The sequence below is a fragment of the Otolemur garnettii genome, unplaced genomic scaffold (assembly GCF_000181295.1).
Source record: "Otolemur garnettii isolate 467f Iridium unplaced genomic scaffold, OtoGar3 scaffold00023, whole genome shotgun sequence".
Classification (NCBI taxonomy): Eukaryota; Metazoa; Chordata; class Mammalia; order Primates; family Galagidae; genus Otolemur; species Otolemur garnettii.
Genome location: NW_003852418.1, coordinates 20,997,188 through 21,019,415, shown reverse-complemented (window position 1 = coordinate 21,019,415; position 22,228 = coordinate 20,997,188). Strand labels below are relative to the sequence as shown.

Genomic DNA, 22,228 nt, shown 5'->3' with positions numbered 1-22,228 from the left:
AGGACCAAGTGTGTGCCCTGAAGACAGGTGTGCCCTGCAGATATGCCTGTTCTGTGTGTGCTGGGCTGGGCCAGGCTGTGGGTTTTGACGTGTTTTTTAAAAAGGCATATCTGGGACTTCGCTTCTTCGCCTAATGCCCACTTGGTCCTTCACCCCAGGAGGGCCAAGGCATGGCTGCAGCCAAGGTGCCAGCAGGGTCGGCCTGTTTCTGGGGTGTCCTGGGCCTCCGGTGCCCTGACAGACCACATGGCTGTGTGTGCATGTGCAGCCTCTGACCGGCCCTGGGGAGTCCAGGCGTGGTGCCCTCCCCACTCGGCAGGTGGTTAGACTGAGTCCTGGAAGGTGGAGGACAGCCCCAGGTCAGAGCTGGTATGTGGCAACAACTCCTGGCCCCCCCCACCCCTCTCAGCTCTGGGCCAGCAGTTCCACAGGCGGAATTCTGCAGCCTCCACTGTTTCAGCCCCCACTGTTTCAGCCCTCTGCAGAGTGGCTGGGTGGGCGGTGGGCAGAGACAGTGCTGTATGTCTAGGGCAACTCTCCTGGACACCCATGAGGGTGCTGAGCAGGGCCCCAGTAGGGCAGCCGGAACCCTCCTGCTCCCACTGGGGGCACAGGGCAGACACACCTGGTGCCGGCTGCGGAGCCTGTGAACTCATTAAAAATTCAGGAGTGGAGCCTGTGAACTATTAAGAAGTGATTTTGGGCCACCTCCATGTTCAGGAGGAGGGAGATGTCCCTGGGGTTTCTCACCTCCTGCAGCTTAGCACATCCCTGTGCAGAACACCCATCCATCCCATAGTCGGCACCTGCCTGGGAAGGCCGTCGGCATCCCTAGCAGGGTACGTCCATCACACCCGCCTGAATGCGCAGTGAGGATGTGCCCAGGTTGGTAGCTCAGACCTTAGAGCTGACCCAACCAGGGGCCCATCTGACCTCTTAGGCTGTGAGTGTGCCTCCCTGCCCACCCGGGCTTGCATTGAGCAGGGCCAGTGTGGGGTCAGGGCCAAGCAGGGCCAGTGTGGGGTCAGTGCTGAACAGGGTCAGTGTGGGGTCAGCACTGAGCAGGGCCAGTGTGAGGTCAGTTCAGTCTGAGAGCCCCTTGGCCCAGGCTCACAGAGCCCTATGTCCCCTCACATGAAGCTGGAGCCAGTTGGGTGCTGCCACTGCTCTGGGAGGGACTGCAGGCCCTCTGGGGTCAATGTTGTTCCTGCTGCCACCCCCCTCACCCCCTGGACCCCTTTGCCCCTTCCCACCCCCTCACACTCCTGCCCTCTAGGGCCTTCCTTGGCTGTCACTGCTGAAACCTCTGTCCCCTTGGGTGCTGGGAGGAGCAGCTGGGGCCAGGCCTTCTCCTCTAGTCCCTCCTTCCCAGGCTGCCCAGCTCCTGGAGTCTGCCCAGCATCTGGGGTTGTCCAGTGTGATTGGTGTCCAGGATTGGGGCTGGGGGCTGCAGAGGGCAGGCCCCAGGGAGAGTGGGCCAGTGTGTCCACAAAAGACAGAGTTGCCACATGACCTGGCAATCCCACGGCTGGGTAAGTGCTCACCAGAACTTGTCCACCCAAGTTCACAGCAGCACTGATACACAGTCAGGTTAGGGCAACCCCAGTGTCCATCAGCTGATGAGTACACAATGTGGCCAAGTCCTTGCAGTGGCATAGTGCTCAGCCATGAGAAGGAGTGACATATCATAGCTGCAGCCTGGGTGGCTGTGCCCCTGTGCCCCACTCCTGCCCCCACCTCTCTGTCTCTGTGGGTGGCTGTACCCCTGCCCCCCAATCCTGTACCCCCACCTCTCTCTGTGGGTGGCTATATCCCTGCCCCCCACTCCTGCCCTCACCTCTCTCTCTGTGGGTGGCTGTACCCCTGCCCCCCACTCCTGCGCCCCCACCTCTCTGTCTCTCCCTCTCACTTTCTCTGCTGGGCCAGGAAACTGCAGGAGGGTTAGAGCCCCTAGTGCTCAGGCTGGTGTCTGAGCAGGGAGGCAGGGCACCTCAGGCAGGGCAGGGGTGAGGGCAGGTGTGGAGGCCAGAGGCCAAAGGCCAGTGGCGCGGTGTCATCACAGTCTGAGCAGCTTCAGCTGGCATGGGGGTGGGGGTCAGGGGAGGCATCACAGAGGCAGGACGGTGCCCCTGCAGGGTAGGAGAGGTGTGGGTGGGGAGTCTGGGCTTCCTGGGTTTGGGGGAGGCATCACAGAGGCAGGACGGTGCCCCTGCAGGGTAGGGGTGGTGTGGGTGGGGAGTCTGGGCCACCAGGAGTTCAGACAGCACGGGACACCCTTCCCTTCCACAAGCAAACACGCTCCTTCCCACTCTTGAGGCTCACGGCCTTTTCTGTCTCTCTTTTCTCCATGACAGTAACAGCTATTGCACAGGGAGTGACACATGTCGTGGTCTGGGCCTGGGCCCAGAGCCCCTGGGGCCCTCCCTTGCGGCTTCTGAGCCTAGGCCTCCCCTCCCCTCCCAGAGTGGCCAAATTTTAAGAGAATCTGTTTACATATCTCCTGCATCAATGTTAGCCAAGTTAAAAAAGATTAATAACCCAACACATCTGTGGCTGAATCTGTCTGAGGGCTGCCAGTTTGGACTCTGATTGGACTGATAAAGGGACGCAGCAGCCGAGGCCTAGCCCAGATGCCCTGCCAGGGCTCTGTCCAAGGACCAGACACTGTCCCCCTGCCCCATCGGGCAGCCCTGCACGGGCCCCTGCAGCCTGGGCAGTGACTGGCCCGCAGCCTGGCACAGAGGCCACACTGCCTCCCTCAGGCCCTGCCTCCCCTGTGCGAGGCCACAGTGGGCACCACGTCCAGGCTGTGGAGGGGTCGCTGCAAGGCTGGATGTGAAGTTGGCCAGTTTCCCTGAGATGCTGAGGGGCTCTGGGGTGGAGACTCCAACAGTGAGCTCTGAGCAGACAGGGCCTCCGACAGGGCCACTGGGCGTTCTGAGGAGGGAGCCTTGGGGAGCTAATTGGCCACTGGATGTTCTGAGGGGGGACCTTGGGTGCAGAGGGAAACAGCTCCTGCCAGGTTGAGCCCAACATTCACCATGATCAACACTGAAGCCTCACTGGGGGAGCCGTCATGGCAGGACAAAGAGAGCCTTGAAATGGTTTCTGCTTGAGGCCACCCCATCCCTGCCTCTGAGCAGCCCCCTTGCCCTCAGCCATGGAAGCTTCCTCTCACCCCCACTGCCCCCTGCCCCAGCACGGGCTGTCCGAGGCTCTGGGACTGCCCTCAAAAGGGTCTGAGATTCACTCCATCTGTCTAGCCTGGGTGGTGAGCTGCTCAGCAAGTGGCACCCAGGAGGGAGCTGCCCTGAGCTGCACCCTCCTGATGCTGCCGAGGGCCCTACAAGCCTGGTGGGTGCAAGGGGTCCTCAGCCTCCTCTCTAGGGTGGGGGTCCACACCTAGGCCTTCTGGGGACATGGCCTGAGTTGTCCTGTGCCCTCCCCCTCCTCCTCCACTATTCTGCTTCCTCAGGAAACCAGGTGCCACTGGCATCCCCTCTCCTTGCTCTTGGGGCCTGAGGCCTCATTCCATGTAACTCCTGGCTTATCCTTTAATCTTCCAGCCAGCCTGTCCTGCCAGCCTTTGGCCATCATAAATCCCTGGACAGTGGTGGACACTGGCTCGTTCCTCTGGTCCGTAGGAGGCTTCCTTCAGCACTGCCCACAAATACCCCTGTCTCTCACTGTCAGAGCTGTGTCACCTGTACTAGCCACTGCCACAATGGCCGGCATGGCTTGCTAGACCCAACCTAGGTCCAGGTCCCTTTTGGGGGGCTCCTGCCTCTTGGGGCATGTGGACGTGGTTATGATCACACGGCCGCTAGGACAGAGCCTGGGCAGAGGAGCCTGGACCTGTGGACATGGTTATGATCACGCAGCCGCTAGGACAGAGCCTGGGCGGAGGAGCAGGACCCGTGGATGTGGTTATGATCACGCAGCCGCTAGGTGCTAGAGGAGCTACCATGCTGTTTCTCAGAAAAGCGCTTCTGTCCAAGAGGAAGCGTATGTACCCCCTGGGGGCAGGACAGGGCTGGGACAGGAGGATTGTGGGTTCTTCTAGTTTATTTGTGTTTTCTATTATAAATGTGTCACTTTCGCAGTATAAAACACACGCAGAAGGCTGATTCCAGCTTGGGGGGCATAGCAGGGCATAGCCGTGATGACGTGGGCTCACGTGGCTAGAAACCTGGCTCCACAGATCCCCACAGAGGGGCCCTTGTAGGAGTGGGTGGCTTCCAGGGAGGCTGGACGCTGCACGCGTCCTACACCTTTGAGGTGCCACGTGGGCCCGTGCACAGAGCAGGGCTGGGGTCCCAGACAGCAGCCCCTTGTCGGGGTGGGAGGGGAGACCAATGAGACATCCAGGGTAAAAACCCAACCTGAGGTGTCAGGGCAAATCAGCCTCAATTGCTCAAAAGTTTTCCTCTGAGACCAGAGTCTCATTTGGTGTTTTCAACACAGGGTCCCATGAAAATGATTCAAAACCCACCAGAGAGAAATGCCCAGCTGTGCCTCCACCCTCTGTGGCAGACGCCATCCCCATGAGGCCTACGGGGACCTGTCTCCTGAGGTAGGGGTTTCAGAACATTCCCCTAACACTTTCAGAACATCGCAAAGCTCTCCTAAGTCAAGGGGCAGATAACCAGTCTTGTCTCCAAAGAGCATTTTCTGCCTGAATTTAAATACTGTGGATGCATCATCACTTACAGTCGGTGACAGAGATGAGGATGGTCAGCAGCATGGTTACTCCAGGACACTTTTCCACCTGGTGACAATGCAGGGTGGAGACCTTCCTCACGTGTTGGTTTTGCTTTCCTCCAAACTGCTCAGACCCTGAGAGAGGTAACCCAGTCCATCTTGTTTGGGAAGAGCTTTCAAGTTGAAGGTGACCAGGAGATTGTCAACTTTCCAATCGTGAAATCATCTTCATGAAGGAGTGGTGGGACGTGGCCGGGGACGAGGCGGGCTCAGGGCTAATTATGTGACAGCAGTCGGAACAGAGCGTGCACGGGCACCGCCGGCACCTTCAGAACAGAGTGGAGCTGCACGCCCGGCTTCTTATTAGGCCATAAATATTCTAATTAGCAAAGAGCGCACGCTGACCAGCTCTGTGAGAGGAGCACTCGAGGAGGCGCAGGAGAGACTCTTGAGCAGCGCGTGTCTTATCGAAGTCTCTCCTGACATTTTAATCATGTAGAAACGCTCAATTTACATAGCTCTGCCTAATTAGACACAGTGGCAATTATGTTTGTGGATTTTCCCCTCCAAAAGATGACTTTCTCTGTCAGATGGGAAGCTGCTGTTGAAAGAAAGTGTGGCATTTCCCCCCAAAGACAGCTTGTTGCACAAGGGCAGGGGGAGAAATTATTTTATTAATAAAATGGAAAAAAGAATGTAAAGTGTACAGATGTGCCCTTTTCAAATCTGGGCACACAGGTGTCCAGCCAGAGTGTGACCACCTGGCTGAGGAAGGAGAGCTCCGATCCACAACCTGTTCTTACAGGCCGGAGCCCAGGCTGAGACAGAACCTGGCTTCCGCCGGGCAGTGACTCAGGCCAGGGAAGGTCATTCGTCCCCAGCTGGGGTGGGGTGCTGGTGGCTCACTTGGCATCACCCCCATTCGTTCACTGATGCCTGACAGTGGAGGCCCAGGGCTCTGACCTTCAACCTTATCGTTCCACTGTTTGCTGCTGACTATCCCAAGCCAGGTGTCCGTGGTTGACCACGCTTCTCCTTCTCCAAAGTGGTAACTATAAGCCTTGATTCTCGCCTTCCCTGGGAGCCAAGGGAGGGAAGAGCTGGCAGCACAAAACATAAGCCCAGGCTGGCTCCAGTGCTCCTGTGGGAGCGGGAGCTCTCCCCAGCAACCCCACGACTTCTAACCAGAGGCAGAGGCAGAGCGTGGGCAGCCGCGTGGGAGGGAGGCTCTCCTGCATGGGGCTGTCCAGTCCTCCGGCACCATTTGGTGATCAGGGCTTCCTCTTTCCAGTGTATGTTGTTGTCTTCTTTGTCAAAATCTCTTGGTGGCAGCTATCTGGTTTTATTTCTGGGTCTCTATTCTGTTCCATCGGCCTATGTGTCTAAATTTATACCAGTACCATGGGGCTTTGGTTACTAGAGTCCTGCAGGATAATCTGAAGTCAGGTCATGTGACGCCTCTGGATTTGTTCTTTTCTGCTTAGGATTTCTTTGGCTATTCTGGGTCATTTTTGGTTTCATATAAAATTTAGGTTCATTTTTTCCAGATTCATGAGAAATGATGTTGGGGGTTTGATGGGAATTGAATTGCATTGACTCTGTAAATCAGTTGGGCAGTATGGACTTCATAAGGTCAATTCTTCCAACCCATGAGCTTTAAATAAGCATTTTTGTTTGGAACATTTTGTAGGCAGTTCAGCAGCCGGGCCGGCCTCCCTGGGGCCTGGTCAGTGGGGGCAGGTCGCTAGGTGGCCAGGGCTGTGGGTCTCACTTGGTCGAGCTGCAGGGGCGGAGGAAGTGAAGCCTCGGGAGTTGGGCTTGGTTCTTGTCACAAGCCCTGACCTTCCTGTGGGGACACCTGCCCTGGGAAGGTCAAGGGTGCCCCGCCTGTGGGTGCCAGGCCAGCCAGCGAGACTTGAGGGCTCCGTGGTCTCTCGGTCCCCTTAGCACCTGCCACTCAGACCTGCACCCTCTGCTGACTGCTTTGGATCCTTTCAGTATTTTTAGCTGGGGAGATTCCACAGATATTGTCTATATGTACTTTTTGTTTTTTTTTTGAGACAGAGTCTCACGTTGTCGCCCTGGGTAGAGTGCTGTGGCATCACAGCTTATATCATCCTCTAACTCCTGGGCTCAAGCGAGTCTCCTGCCTCAGCCTCCCAAGTAGCTGGGACCACAGGTGCCCGCCATAACACCCAGCTATTTTTTGGTTGCAGCCGTCATTATTGTTTGGCAGACCCGGGCTGGATTCGAACCAGCCATCTCAGGTGTATGTGGCTGGCGCCTTAGCCACTTGAGCCACAGGTGCTGAGCCTATATGTACTTTTTGGCAGATACTCTTTCCTGAAACTAAACTAAAAACAGTCAGCCCTCCCAGCCACCTGTCCCACCCATGGCTGCATGGACACAGAAGGAGCAGGGTCCCGCTGCTGTTTGTGCAGGGCCGGGAGGGCAGCGGGGTGAACCAAAGACCTGGGGCTGTGACCCACTCACCCATGACCTTGGAGAACTGCTCCCTGTGTGGACTTGGCGAAATGGAGAGGATGCTGCGAGGCGGCTGTGAATATCATGAATGTAGGCAGGGCCTGTGTCTGAGCGGCGGCTTCTGGTCTCGTGATGCATGCTCTCCTGCCCAGCACCCCAAACCCTCCCCGACAGCTGGCACCTCCCAGCACCCACTTCCCCACCCTTTGTAGCACCCCTAACTAAAGGACAGGTGTGTCCTGCCCATGTGTCAGGGAAGGGACGGCTATGGCTAAAGGCAGGAATGGAGGACGTCCTCAGAGAGCCATGGCGTCACCTGCCGAGTAGCCCTCAGCTCTCATGTGCCACCCTGGGCATCACCCATTATAGCTTAGAGATTTCCAAGAAAACCACCCAGGGACAGGGTGGGTGGGGTTTCTCCATGTTACAACTTGGCAATGATTGATTTGGAAAGCTGAGACAGCGGCCACACCGTGGGGCAAGTCCTCTCTTTTAGGGCCAAAGTGCAGCTTGAGGCGTCTAGGGCCCACAGCTCCAATCTTGGGAAGGGAAGGCCTACTACCCCAGTTAGGCTCACCCCAAAAATCTCCAGTGCACAGCAGGGCCCCAGGAAATCCAGAGATCAGGGCTGTGGCACCTTCTGAGCGCTGACAGAGACAGAGCCTGATGTTAGGGAGTGGCCACCGTGGGCCCTGCTATCAAGTGTCCAGTGAGCAGCAGCTGTCCTGCTTGCTCTGACCTCAGCGAGGTGACTGGATGGGTCCTATGAGCCACCAGCTTTAGTGGGGAGATGACGTCTGGGATGAGCCTGGCTGCTGTGGTCACAGGGCAAACAGGCCACACAGCAAGGCCTGGAAGTGGAGCAGGAGGCCATGCTCTGCCCTAGGCACAGGGGGCTGTCAGCCAGGAGGCCGTGAGGATCTCCGGGCCTCTTGGGGGTGCCCATATGGGGACACCTGGCCAAATGCCTGTGAATGCCGCTGCACTGGGCAGAGTGTGCTTGGTCTTAGAGTGGATGCTGGAGATGATGTGGGGGGCTTGGGAGGCCACAGGGGCCGAGGGTGGGGTGTCACAGAACCCTGAGCTCTCCTGTCATCCCAGGATTTTGAAGTACAGCTTCTGTGGCACCCACACCATCATAGAGGTGTGCAACGGTGTGGACGGAGGGTCCGCCTCTGAGTCACCATGCTTAGAGTCAGAGACTTCTAGGCAGGTGTGTGTTGAGGTCCTGAGAGGGGACGTCAGAACACCCTGGGCCCAGAGCACTGCTGTGTGGGATCTTGAGAACCAGCAGGCTGTCCCTGGTCTTCTGAGTGCCCCCACTCTGCTCCTGACACTTGTAGAGCTGTTCTGCAAGCCTCCATGGTGCCCTGCCAGGGATCTCCTGAAACAGCTGGGAGTTAACATTGGGAATCCGCTGTGTAGAGTCCTCTCTGCAGCTGCTCAGGGACCACGGGAGGGGCAGCTGGGCTTTGTGATGCCACCTCCAATGGTGGGAAGGGCACTATAGCCCCCTGTCTCCCCAAGAGAGCAGTGTGTGCTGATGGGTGATGCCTGCCTGGCCCTGCACCCCCCAGCACCCCAGGGCTCTCCAGTCCTGCGTGTCCCACCATCAGCCTTACCTCCCGGTCCAGGCCGGCCGCCACTGTCACAATGTCTCCTGTTTCGCTGTTGATGGTAAACATGTTCTGGGACGGGCTCTGGGGTGTCTGGGTCACAATGCGGTACCGAACCATCCCATTGGCCGTGGTGCTGTCGTCAGCATCATTGGCAGTGACTGTCATCACGTAGGTACCTGGAACAGAGACAACAGCTCAGATGGAAACTTCTGGACACACAGGCTGCTGCCCCATGTGCACACCCCAGGCAGGCATCGCCCATCAGCACACACCGCTCTCTTGGGGAGACAGGGCTGTAGTGCCCTTCCCACCATCGGAGGTAGCATCACAAAGTCCAGCTGCCCCTCCCGTGGGGGCAAAGGGTGTCTTCCAGAGCTCTTGGGTCCTCTGATGCTACCCACTCTGACCTCTCTTTTTCAGCTGTTGGAATGACCAAGGCTCAGAGGAGGAGGACCATCTCTGAGGTTCCTGGGCACAGGGCTGCAGAGCAGACCTTTCAGCACTACACCTGGGCCCACGGCCCCAGTGGGCAGGTTCCAGGGGCTTGACTGAGTTCAAGGAGCCCAGCCTAGAGGGGCTTCAGGGGAGGGTCTGAGGCACGGCATGAGGAAGCAGGGCCTAGGATGGGGTTGTGCATATAGAAGGTGTGTAATAAATGCTTGTGGAAGAACAGTGGGGAACAAACTCAGAAGGGACCCCTTAGTGGGCAGGGCTGGGCACATGAGGATGTGGAGTCGTAAGTGGTATTTTGGGGGTGTACCCACCCACATTTCAGAGCTCAGGGTGGACCAGAGGCGTTCACCATCCGCACACGGGGGTCAAGGTCCACAGTGCACGCTGGCACACTGCCTACCTCCTGAGAAGGGCACTTGGTGTGCCTTTCACATCCTCCATCCCACCTTGGAGGGGGAGGGACTGGGTCAGCACATCCCTCACCCTGGCCACAGTGAGCAGGTCAGGGACGGGTACTGTACCCCATTAGAGCAGGAGCTGAAGGAGAGGTGTCTGCTGGGGCTGCTGGGGAATCCCCACGTGCTGTCCTTTCCACTGGATATGGCTGGGTCCATGTGTGAGGTCAGGAGCTGTGGTCACTCTGTGGCCAGGAGGAAGGAGGCTTTGCAGTAAACAAAGCTGAGAGAAGCTCTGGATCAAGCCATGTCTGAAGCTGTTACTTATGAATTTTTTATATGCTTGAGCCAATACATTTCTCTCTTGCCTTTGCCATATTAATTTGAGATTTTTGACATGTGCAACTCAGAGTTCTGACTGGCATAAGCTCCTAGCCTTGTGCCTAACACAAGTCCTAGACATGGGGGCCGTTGTCCCAATCTGGGTTTCCTTAGTTATGTCCTTGTCCCTGCAGTGCAGGGGTTTGTTGTCATCCTCAGCTGGGCCCTTTCTGGGGGCTATGGCTGGTGCTGAGGCTGGAGTGGGCTCAGGCTTCTTATGTGTCTCAAGGGGCTGCCTGGCCGAGGATTGGCCCTGCTGGGATCCCGGGTGATCTATGGGCAAGGGGGCTTTCTTTATCCACCAAATACTGAGCACCCACTGTGTGTCAGCAGTGGGCCTGCTCCTGACTGAGCCCTGTCTCCTACCTAGGAGCTTCCGGGACTGGGCTCTGTCCTCTCCCTCTGGTGTCCTGCTGGGCACAGCACATGTTTGTGCCCAGAGCCCCAGAACAAACGTGCTCAGTAAGGGGAAGCTCGAGTGCCCCAAGGTCATGCAGACATCACTCACAGCAGCATTAGCCTGGAGTGGGGTGGCTCAGGGCAGGCAGCCTCCTCAGGCACAGGGCTCCTTGCCCAGGTGACAGGTCCCTGTTCTTTTGGGGCCCCAGAGGGCCTTGAGGTTCCTTTCCCCGTGTGCATGAGGTGAGGGACCCCTGCTAACCCAGCCCTGGGATCTTGCACTATCTGTTGGATGTCTGGAACGGTCTTTTCTCTTCCTCACCTGGCTGACTCCTACTCAGCCCCAGAGCTACTCTCCAGATCCCTGGACTGGGTCACGAGGCCTTGCTCACCCTCTCTGCCCTCCTAGTCAGCCCCAGCCCTCACCACTTGCACTCAAGCAAATATGTGTCTCCTCTGTGAGATTACACACCTGCGGATGGGGGCTGGGTCCATGCTGACCCTCCCTGTGCCCGGGACTTGCATGGGTGTCTCTGACAAGTATCTGTGCACCCTGCCAACAGGGTAGAGGGGCAGGGGGTCTGCATGGGGTCTGAGGCTCCTTCTCATTTCCAGGACTCCAGAGCATAGCCCTGGCCCCCTCTCTCTGCCTCCAAAGTCCAGCAGGGAAGACCCTCCCCAACCTGGGCAGGAAGCAGGTGGCCCCTGGGTGTGTCTGACTGGGAGTTTCTTCTGCTTTCAGCTTCTACCGAATAAAATATTCTCAGAGAATCTTGTGAAAATCTGTATCTTATGAAAACAGAAAGGAAAGCCAGCCCAGGGGACAGGTGGGGACCTGTGCAAATGGTACAGGCTCTACCCTCTCGACTCCAGAGAGGAACGTGGCAAGATTAGACCGTTCACGCTCTGAAGTAGACAAGCCACTGGCAGGACAGAGGCTGGACACCGTGAGGGAAACAAGGGGTACCAGGGCCGGTCCCCAGAGTGAGAGGTGACACTGCCAGGTGCCATTTCTCCTGGCCACTGTTCACTCCACAAATGCACACTCCAAACTCAAGTACACCATGGAGTTTGCCCTTGTAAAGTGCTCAGTTCAGTGGTTTACAGTATATTTACAAGGTTGTGCAACTATCACCAGAACCTAATTCCAGAACATTTCATCCTTCTCAAAAGAAACCTGTCTCCTAATAGCCATGTCCCTCCCCTCCCACAGCCCTTGGCAGTCACAAACCTGCCTTCTGTCCTATGGATTGGCCTGGTCTGGATGCTTCATATAATGGAATCCTACCAACTGCCCTTTAGTGTCTGATACTTTCACTCCTTTTTATGGATGAATAATGTCCCACTGTGCAGCAACACTCACTCCGCAGTTACTGGCTGACTCGTGTCATGAACCAGATGTCTTGCTCTGTGCTGAGACACAGCCATGAGGACACATAGACAGACGTGGCCCCTGCCCCTGTGTGCTAGTGAGGGGCAGCAAGACACTCATGGACATGCAGCGTGGCTGAGAAGGGCTCCTGAGGAAAGAGGAAAAGGCCTCCTGAGCGAGGAAGGGAGTGAGTGGGGTGAGGAGGAGGACGGCTGGGGTGGAGGGGCAGAGGCCCTGGTGCAGGGAGGGCTCTCAAATCTGGGCTGCAGAGGGAGCAGGCAGGGCATGGGGTGGAGACTGGCAGGGTCCTTCTGTGTGCTTTGGTCTTCCTTCCAAAGTCACAGGGAAGCCAGTATTGTATTTTCATCAGGGCAGTGACATGATCAAGTTTCCATCTTCAAGACATGCATAGAAAATGGACCAGAGGCAGTCAGGCGTACAGGGAGCCGAGGTGTGTGTAGTACCAAGCCTCTTTCATTACTGGGCTTTGTAGGAAATTGGTTGTAATCAGACCAAGAAGCTGACACAACCAGGGATTGTCCACTGAGACATTTGTTCACTCACTGAACACATCTCTATTAAGTGTCTTCTAGGGAAAAATCAGGAACTTGTGTTTTTTAAAAGCCCCAATAAAAAACATTTCCAAATAGACCTTACTTCGTGAAATTGATATATTCCCAAAGAGTTGTGCGTAAACCCAATTTTAATGAATTTAATTATCAACAGAATTTCCCCAGAGGTACTGGGTATTTAAAAGAAATCCAGAAAGTTATATCTTTAGCAAACGGTGGACTACGTTGTTTTAAACTAATTTTTCTCCCAAGGAAAACTAGAAAATCTGGACAAAATATAGACTAGAAACATCTGTGTAAATGCACCAGAGACTTTCCAAGTAACAAGAATTTGTGGGACTGGTAGGAAAGGAGAGTCCAATGTCTGAGGCCGTCTTTTCCCTAAGGCAGTTGCTGATTCCAGAACTGCCCATGGACAGGCCTGGAGCCATGCAGGGCCTTCAACAGACTCATGGGAGCAGGAATAGAGAGCTGAGCTTAGGGTCTGCCAAAGAAGAGGTGCCCCAGTAAGCCCTATAGTCTTTGGGCTAACCCTCGGAGTGCAGTGCCTTGGAGGGGAGGCCGATCTGGAAAGGAACAGTGCTAACAGCAGCACAGGGATAATTAAGGTAACTTAGGTAAAGGTGATCTGAGATTGTGAGCTCCCCTGCCAGGAACAAAAACAAATCCTCCATGGAGACAGGTGAGGTCACACACAGCCTCAAATCATTCTCACAATTTTTCATATGCAACGTATGAGATTTAATTAAGCACACAAGAAGACGAAATCTGTCTGAAAAACAACAGACACAGACCCACAGGTAACGGCATAATCAGATACAGATTTAAAAAAAACAAAACCATCTTAGTTTAATATGTTCAGGGAATTAAAAGATTAAGATAGAGAGTTTTGCCAGACAACTAGAAATATTTTAAAAAGTAAAATGGGAAAGCTATTTGAAAAAGTATCGAAATTATTAATAAGAACTTAAATGAGTTTAATGGTAGATACAGCTAAAGAGAGAATTAATTAACTGGAAGATATATTAAAAGAAAATACCCACACCAGAACAATACAGAGTAGTGCATAAAAAAACGAGACCTTAATACGCTCATCATATGTATAACTGGAGTCCCAAAGGGACAAAATGAAAAGGCAGAAGCAATATTTGAAAAAATAATGACTGAAACATTTCCAAAACCAATAAAAGTTAATAAGCCACAGACTAAAGAAGCACTATAAACCCTACCAAGGGTCACTCAAAGAAAAGCATGGCCGGTCACATCATGGTCACACCGTTAAAAGCCAGTGCTGAAAATATATGTTTTTAAACAACTGATGATTTAGAAAAAGGGCATAGAGCTTTGAACACAGCACTAAGATTTAAAACTGACTTCTCAATAGAAATAATGGAACCTGGAAAAAATGGAATGAAAAGAAATAATGAACACCCTGAAATTCTTTATTCGGTGAAAAAAAACTTTTCTAGAATAAAAGTGAAATAAGGACACATTTATTTCATTTTTTTTTTGCAGTTTTTGGCCAGGGCTGGGTTTGAACCTGCCACCTCCGGCATATGGGGCCAGCGCCCTACTCCTTTGAGCCACAGGTGCTGCCCACATTTAGGCAAAATAGAAAATTTATTACCAGGAGACCCACCCTAAATAAAATACTGGGGGTATTTTTTAGGCAGAAGAAAAATGATCCTTGAGGTCAGCTCAGAAATGCAGGAAGGTACAAAGAGCTGGACACACACACACAGTCCCTATAAATACACCCTCATAAGGGGCATATAAAGAATAAATGCTCTGGTGCGTCCACAAATGTGAAGGATCAAAAACAAAATTAATTTTGCCTTGTGGGATTTTAACACTGCATACCGGAATAAGCAGGTACACACCTGCAGAATTTCATTTGTGAGGGGACGCGGTGCCTGACCAGGCTGTGTAGCATTACTGGGCTGCACAAAGCAAGGTCCCTGAGCAGGCCGAGCCCGCACCGGGATACCAGGCACTGTTGGAACTGCTGTTTCTACGGAAGCCCAGAGCTGGGGAAGTCACTGGGCTTGGTGGGGACAGACTTGGCTTGTTCTGGTCCAGAAGCCCAAGGGCCTCTCAGCTCCCCAGGCCCTCCCTGCTCTGCTCTGCTATGGCCCCCATGTGCCTGTCTGTGGACTGTGTGAGGACCACGCACCATGGGCCAGGAGAGAGCAGCGGGGGGGGGGCGGGCTTGTGGGGAGGAAGAGGAACAAGTGATGAATCACGGGGCGCGTTTGTCATACTTGCTCAAACACAGGACAGCTGGGTTCCAGGCTCTTCCCACTGATGAGACCCACTCGCTTATCCCCCCTCCCTACCGCACTGCCAGCCCTGCCCCCACCCTGCAGACCGTCACATGTCAGAGCCACCCTACGTGGAGGGCCTGGCACAGCAGGATGGGGGAGCGAGGGTTTGTGCCCAGAACTCTTGGCCCCACCAGGGAGGTGGAGGGAAGGTGCATTACCCCAGGGCTCCAGGACCCCCAACCTGCTCTGACGCAGAGACCCCTGTGCTCCCTTGGGCCTGCCCTGTGTAGTGAGGCACCACATCGGCAGAGCAGCACCAACCCCTCCACGTGGAGGGCCTGCTCCCCACCCAGGGAAACACGCAGGGGTCCCCATGGCACTAGTCCGGAGCGCTCAGCAAAGCTGTCACCAAGCAGACTAGGCAGGTACCAGGGTAACTGCGACCTGGAAGCCCAGCACGTCTCCAGGGGACTTAGCACCTTCCTACCCTGGAGCAGCAGCTCAGACCCACCCTGACCGCCTCAGCGCTGGCTGCCCTGTGGTGGCCTCTGGATAACTGTGGCCCTGAACTCCCTCCCCCACAGTGGGAAACTGACTTGTTCACATAGCAGGGGCTGCAGGACAGTGACAGCGGGCGATGACAGTGCTGCACCTGCGGGATTTGTGTCTTGTGAACTAAGACACAGTGTAAACACTTTGCATTACGCACTGGGGAGAGGTCTGCAGCAACAGTGCAAGGCAGACGCAGATTTTCTGGTAAGAAGCTCTTGCAGAAGAAATTCCGGTGCCATCAGGCCCTGTGGGTGACCTCTGATAAACTTGTCCAGCTCACCAAGTGCCTTGTAAGTGACCTCTGATAAACTTGTCCAGCTCGCCACACTGGGCTTGTTGGAGTCATTCTCTGGTCTCTCAGCTCTCTCAGTTTGGGGGGATGGTTTTCCTATATTTCCTGGGGTCCCCCCCACCCTGTGGGGCTCAAGTAACTTTACTATATCACATCAGCTCCTTGCTACTCAGGATGGAACAAGGCTGGTGCTGCCCACTGCCTTGTCCCTGAGGAGTCCTGAGCACTCCAAGGCCCTGTGTGGCATCCTCGTTCTCCACTTGGAGCTGCCTCGTCTAGGCAGTCACTCTGGTGGGGACCTGCTGCTATGGGGTTTTTCATGCTATGGATGAGGGCAAAGCCCCCTCGAAGCCTTGGGACTCCAGGGAAAGTGGGCCAGACATGAAGGCTCAGAGTCCTGAGGGGCAGGTGATGTGCAGAAGAGGAAGTCAGAGACTAGCCCGTGGGATGCGGAGGCTCTTCCTACAGCTGCCTCCCCCTTTAACAGGTGGGGAAGGTTAGGCCCAGAGAGGAGGAGTGAGTTTACGGTCAGGTGGACCCTCCGCAGCTCCACAGTCCCTGGTGCTGGCTGGGGGTCTCTGGTGACCTTGCCTTGCAGCCCATCATGCCAGCCTCTGCCACGAACATGCTGTGGCCTCTCCCTGGTGACTGTGTGTCTTTTCCTCTCCTTATAAGGAGACCAGTTATCAGACTTAGAGCCGACTGTTCTCATTCCAACTAAACACATCTGCAAAGACCTTGCTTTTATTTTTCTTATTTATTTTTTATTAGACAGAGAGTCTCACTTTATTATTGCCCTAGGTAGAGTGCTGAGGCATCACAGCTCACAGCTACCTCCTACTCCTGGGCTTAGGCGATTCTTTTGCCTCAGCCTCCCGAGTAGCAGGGACTACTGGTGCCCGCCACAGTGCCCGGCTATTTTTTTGTTTTGCAGTTTGGCCGGGGCCAGGTTCGAACCCGCCACCCTCGGTATATGGGGCTGGCGCTCTACTCACTGAGCCACAGGCATTGCCCCCAGAGATCTTGCTGGCCACATTCTGAGGTTTCAGGTGGACATGAATGTGAGTGGGGCACCATTCCGCCTGCGACAGCGATTGAGCTGCGGCAGTTTAAACACGTAGCACCCGGCAAGCCAGCTGCCCACAGAGCCAGGCCTCCTAGCCACCCAGGCCATCCAGGTCTCACGGCCTTGGGGACTCAGAGCCATGGGGGGCCAGAGCTGGGGCAGGCAGCCTCAGTCCCAGGCCCGCTGCCCAGCCTCTGGGCTGTGTCTCCTTCCTGTCCCCTCCTCCTTCTGGAAACCAGTAGGTCTCTGGGAGGAGTCAGGAGCCGTCCAGCATGGCCAGGATTCTGTGGACGGTCCATCTGCTGTGGGGTTGATGTGGCCAGGCTTGCTTCTGGCGTTGTGGGCAGGGTGGGTGCCTTGTTGGCCCCCAGTGTCCCCACTGACCCTTGCACATCTGCAGTGAGGCAGGATCCGAGACCATGCTCAGATACCTGCAGGTGCCTGTCCCCAGTGGGAAGATGTGGCTGGCCGTCTCGCTGTGCCCTCTGCTGAGGGACGCTCACGTCAATGGCATCTGTTGTAACCTGGGTACAAGATCGAATCCCCCAACCTGTAGGCTTTCAGCACAGAAGGAAACGGTCCTTCTGGCGCTTTCTCTGGAGCCTTCCGCAGGCTTGTTCTCTCTGGAGAAGACCTGGATCCTTCCTAACAGAGGAGGCAGTGAGTCGGGACCACATTTTGCCCAGATTTCCACTGAGGTGCCACCTTCCTTCATCTAAGAGACGCCTGGCGCCCGTCCAGGAATTGTGCTGACAGGTAGAGACACCAAAGCGGACACTCCCAGGCTCGGCTCTTCTCTGGAATCGGCGTACTAATGCTGCCGTGCGCCTTAAGGATTAATTTCACAAGCCTTAAATTGCAGTTTAATTTGAAAACTAATTCAGCCCCATAATTGGCTTTCTGCTCAAATCACTGAGGCTAAAGATTTAAATTCTTAATATTCAGATGACTTTCAAGTATCTGGTACCATCTGTACATTAATCTCAAGGGGGCTTCCACCAGCACAGAAATAAAATAAATAAATAAACGGGGCCCTCTAATAGAATAATCTATTTAAGCAAAAACTCTGCCTTGCATAGAGGAAGGTTTCTTTGACTTCATCTGTAGAATGTAGATTTCTCTGCTTTTTAATATTTCAAAATGACATTAATTTCAAAATTTATAATATGAGTCCCCCACTCCACCCCCTGGCATTACAAGGGGTTAGGGAGAGCAGTGAATTTCAATTAGAGTCTTTCTTAGTTAAAAAAAATCATTAGTACAAAGGTGTCTTTTTTCGGGCAGTTTGAGAAATGCTGGGAGACTGGCCTGGGCTGCCTGCGGCCAGGGGGCCAATCAGCAACTCCAGCCTCCAGCTGGAGAGTGTTATGGAAGTGGGTGGGCTGTAGGCTGGCACTGCCCTGGGGTGTAAGTTTGTGTCTGAGGCTCTGACTGACAGTAGTGGGAGGCAGTTGCTGCACAGTGACAGGCAGTGAGAGGTTCAGGGGGCTCAGCAGGATGAGCGCATGGTGGGCTGATCACTGCCATCCTGCCCCGGCTAACCACTGGCCTCCCTCCGCACCTGTGTGGACCACACCTGTTTGTCAAAGACCCTTAGGAGGTCCTCATGGACTCCTGTCTCCCTCACAGAACTAACTCTAGAACATACTTGTAGCACTGGGAGCCAGCACTGGACATGCCTGGGGTCCTCCCAGGCTGCTCTCTGGCCAGCATGAGGCTGGGCCTTCACTGAAGTCCACCCTTGCCTAGGTGCACAGAGATGCCAGGAGCAGATGGGGGTCTCTGCCTCTGGAGCCCAGCAGCAGACTGACTAATGCATCACCAAGTGTCAAGGGGCAGCTCCCAGGATACAGAGGCACCGGCTTGGGAGATAAAGAGGAAGGAGAATGAGTCAGCCTCCTAGGAGACGGGGAGAGAGGACATTTCAGGCTAGGGCATAGCACGTGCAAAGGCCCCAAGGCAGGAAAGCCTCTTCCCGTGCCCAGTGGCCTGGGACATATGCTCCCCCCACCCCACAGTGTGCACCATTTGTTAGCATGTATAGAACATAAGTACAGGGTGTCCTAAAGTTTGTGTGCAATTTACAGTGTAAAACTATTTATTGTATTTCTCAGTTCCTCAGCTGGACACGGGCTCCTTGAGGGTGGGGCTCATGTTTGTCCACCCAGCTCAGATGCCCACCTTATATACAGTGGCCACATCCACACAGAACTTTTCCTGGGGAAATGACCAGGGTACACACTGCCCTTCTCCCCCTGCCTTCTTCTGGCCTGATGGTGATACGATGCTTGGGGTTGCTGCAGCCACTCTGTGACCAGGTGGTGAGAGGTGGGAGGCAGAGGTGGACCTGATGGCCTTGAGCTCTCTCCCTTGCCTCTGCTGGTTCACACTGCTATGGTTGGGAGGCTGTGACTTTTGGCCAAATGCATTAAAGATGCACAGACTGGGAAGCATCGGCAGTTTTGCAGAGTGACTGGAAGCTGAGCTCAGCGGCCTGACCACCTGGGCATAAATCTTGCCCTCGCCTGCTGCAGCTGCCCGCCCTTCCGCACCTGTTCTGTGCCTTTGTTTGTTCACGTCTAAGGTGGGGAATGAAAGCAGCTGCTTTACAGGCCAGTGTGGCAGTTGTTGTGAGTGGACCCCTGTGGAGAGCTCAGGACCCTTCCCGCACGTGGTAGCAGCTGTGAGCCCTGGAGAGTGCACCTCTGTGAGACCTGCACCACCACGTCCATTGTGGGTGGAGCCTGCTGGTGCCCCATCGCTGGGCCTGCTCAGGGCAGAGAAGCAGGGAATGTCTGTGGGGGCCAGTTGAACAGATGTCCAACACTGCGCTGGGCCTGTCAAAGCAGGCAGCTGAGGCCAGTCAGGTGCAGGCGTCACGTCAGGGGCTCAGCAGCAGCAGCTGTTGTTAACCTGTCGCTTGCTCTCCCCAGATGCTTAGTTCAGAGGAGCCTTTGCAGAGCCGCTGGTGCACTGGAGGGCTGTGGGCTGAGCTGGGGCAGATAAGCCCCGAGGGGCACCCTGGCATTTGTTCAGGGTTGACACTCCCCTCCCAGGGCAGGGCATCTGAGTCTTAGGGGTTTCTGAGGGGCTCATGAGCCTTCCTGGTGATAAAAGTGCCAAGGTCCTGCAGGGGCTCACTACTCTCAGGGAGGAGATAGGGCAGCCTGAGGGGGGAGCCGCCTTGGCTAGAGGTCAACAGTGCAGGCCTGGCTGTCCCTCCTCTGCTGTGACTGTCTTTCTGTCTGTGACTGCTATTTCTAAGACCACCTCCTTCCCCGAGGAAAGGGCCCGGCAGAGCTGCAGGTGGGCGAGCCAGGAAGGCTAACTTTGGCATCTAACACAGAGGACAGCTGGTGTTTAAACTAGTCTTATACTTATTAAGGGGTTCAACCTGATAAAGTTAAGTTGGGGCGTTGGGAAGATGAACTAATATTCTGAGTAAGAATTTATTACGAGTAAGTTAATACTTATTGGCAGCAGAACCATTGACAATGGTCAGTGCCCAAGTTTTTCCTCAACGGGCCGCCAAGTTCCCACTCAGAGACAGCGGGAGGTGGCTTCTCCAACACCACACCACAAGCACTGAACCCACATGGTGGAGACCTGGGTGCAGAGGCTGAGCCCCTGGGTGCTGGGGGCACTGGACGCAGGCACGATACTGCTGTGCCCAGCCCTGGGGGAGGAAGTGGATAGGGAAAGCTGGCAGGGGGAAACCTGGATGGGGAAGTCCTATCTGGAAGCCCAAACTTATGAGTCAGAACAGTGCAGTGAAGCTTGGGTGGGTGGTGAGAGGGTGCAGGGCCAGGCTCCTACTTCCTGTCCATCCAGGGCCCTGAGACACCCATGGACTTCAGACCCCACTGAGCACACAGCAAAGATCCTCCTGGGCCTCTCATGCTGTCCAGTTGGACTGTTTCTGGGGGCGGAGGAGCTAATTTTAGTTCTACTTCTGGTGAACTTGAAATCAGCACAACTTCATCACTTCATGGAAACGTCTGCAGTGCACAGACCTGCAGGGATTCCGCGGGGCCCTTACCCATTAACCTCAACGCAGGGGGCTCAGGGTCACTTTAATGCCAGGGAAAGAGGCCCTGGTGGAAGTGACCACTTGATGAAGACAGTGACCACACATTAACTGCCAGAGGTTTCTGGCAGCTGGGAGCTTGTGAAGACCAGGCCCCCTTCCTGTGTGCTAAACTGCTGCCACCCTTGTGCCCTGGGACATGTGTCAGGGTTGGGGACTGACTGGTAAGAAGCTCCTCGGGGGTTTCGTGAGGGCTCTTGGGAAGGGCGTGCTCCCTCCCCTAGTGGATTCTAGAAAACACTGTCTCAACCATAGCACTGCCGTCCCCCTCTCCAGGCAGCACCTGTGGCAGGTTCCTGCAGCCTGCCCACCCGGGGATCTAGCGGCAGTGGCAGGAGTGGGCACATGCTTGACCCTAGACTACAGAGGGCTGGCCACCACCACCAGCCACATTGTCCCAGCCGAGCAGTGCCAGTGATCAGCAGGGGCCGAGGAGGATTCCATACAATTGAGGGGAGACAGGCTGGGGGAGGATGTGGGGTGACCATCGGAACCTCATAGGATCCTCGGCCCCAGCTCTGCTTGTACTGGTCCCCACGAACCTGCAAACCGTCAAAAGTTCTCCGCTGAGTCAACATTTAATTTTCTATTTGTTTTCCATCACAATACACTTCCAGCCCTTCATCAGCCTCTCCTTCCGAATAACGGCTAATTCCTGGCTGTGGTTTCTCCTTACCCCACAGAGGTGTGGTGTAAAACCCGTCTGTTATTGTAGCTGACTGATGGGAGGGCAGGACCTGGAGGGATGATTTCCAAGTCCTGGGAGTTTGCTGCTGAGAGGGGCGAGCACTGCCCTGGCCCTGGGCGGTCCTGCTGGGGCCCAGGTGGCCTTTAACCCAGCACAGTCCTTGGAAAACTGGGGAGAGATGGGGAGGACTTGCTGGAGAGCAAAGGATTGGCTTGGGGGCTCTGAGCTTATAGGCCTGCTGAGCCTGCTGGGATTTCTGAGGCAGGGACATGGCTGAGCCCGTTGCTCATGTGGGAAGACTTTCACTACTGATTTTTAAAAAAAATAAGACATGAGAGGTTTGATTTGTGATAGAAAGAAAATCCCAGTGTCTTTAAATAGTACCCTGGTCTCAGGGAGAGAGGCTGCACTTTGGTGCCCACTGCCCACCCCACGCCCAGCCCCGCCAGCTTTGGCCACCCTCTTTCCTCACTGCTGTCTGCTTGTAGTTAATTTGTCCACCCACTGTCTGCCCCTCAAGGAACTCCAGGGACTAGTGGCCCAAGGTTCTGGCAGAAATAATGTCACATCTGTCCTCTTCAGTGACACACGACTCGCCCCTGCCGCACCTCTCGATGCTGAAAGATGATTCATCAACAACAGGTCACCTTGCTGAAACAGCAGCCCCTGGAGATGGACTGTGACAGCCACCTCTGGCAGCTTTGGGGAAGTGATGACCGATGTTTGCCTTCCCATCCCAGAGCCAGGCTCCCGCTGAGCCTCCCTGCAGCCCCGCTGGGCACACACCTCTCCCTGAGCTCTGCATTCCAGTGTAGAGACTGCCCAGGCTCGCTGTGCACCCCAGGCCTCTTGTAGGCTGCCTGGCCTGGGCACTGGTCAGAGAGCCGGGGTGGGGTTGCTGGC

General features: G+C 55.1%; 1 protein-coding gene across 4 annotated transcripts in view; it reads right to left on the bottom strand.

Annotated features, from left to right (window-relative positions):
• CDH4 (cadherin 4) overlaps positions 1–22,228 on the bottom strand; it is a 454,084-nt gene that overhangs the window by 35,779 nt on the left and 396,077 nt on the right. For all 4 annotated transcript variants that reach the window (XM_012803965.1, XM_003787754.1, XM_003787753.1 and 1 more), the window contains one exon: positions 8,808–8,980. In XM_012803965.1, coding sequence (XP_012659419.1) covers positions 8,808–8,980 — 173 coding nt within the window. The remainder of the gene's footprint in view (positions 1–8,807; positions 8,981–22,228) is intronic.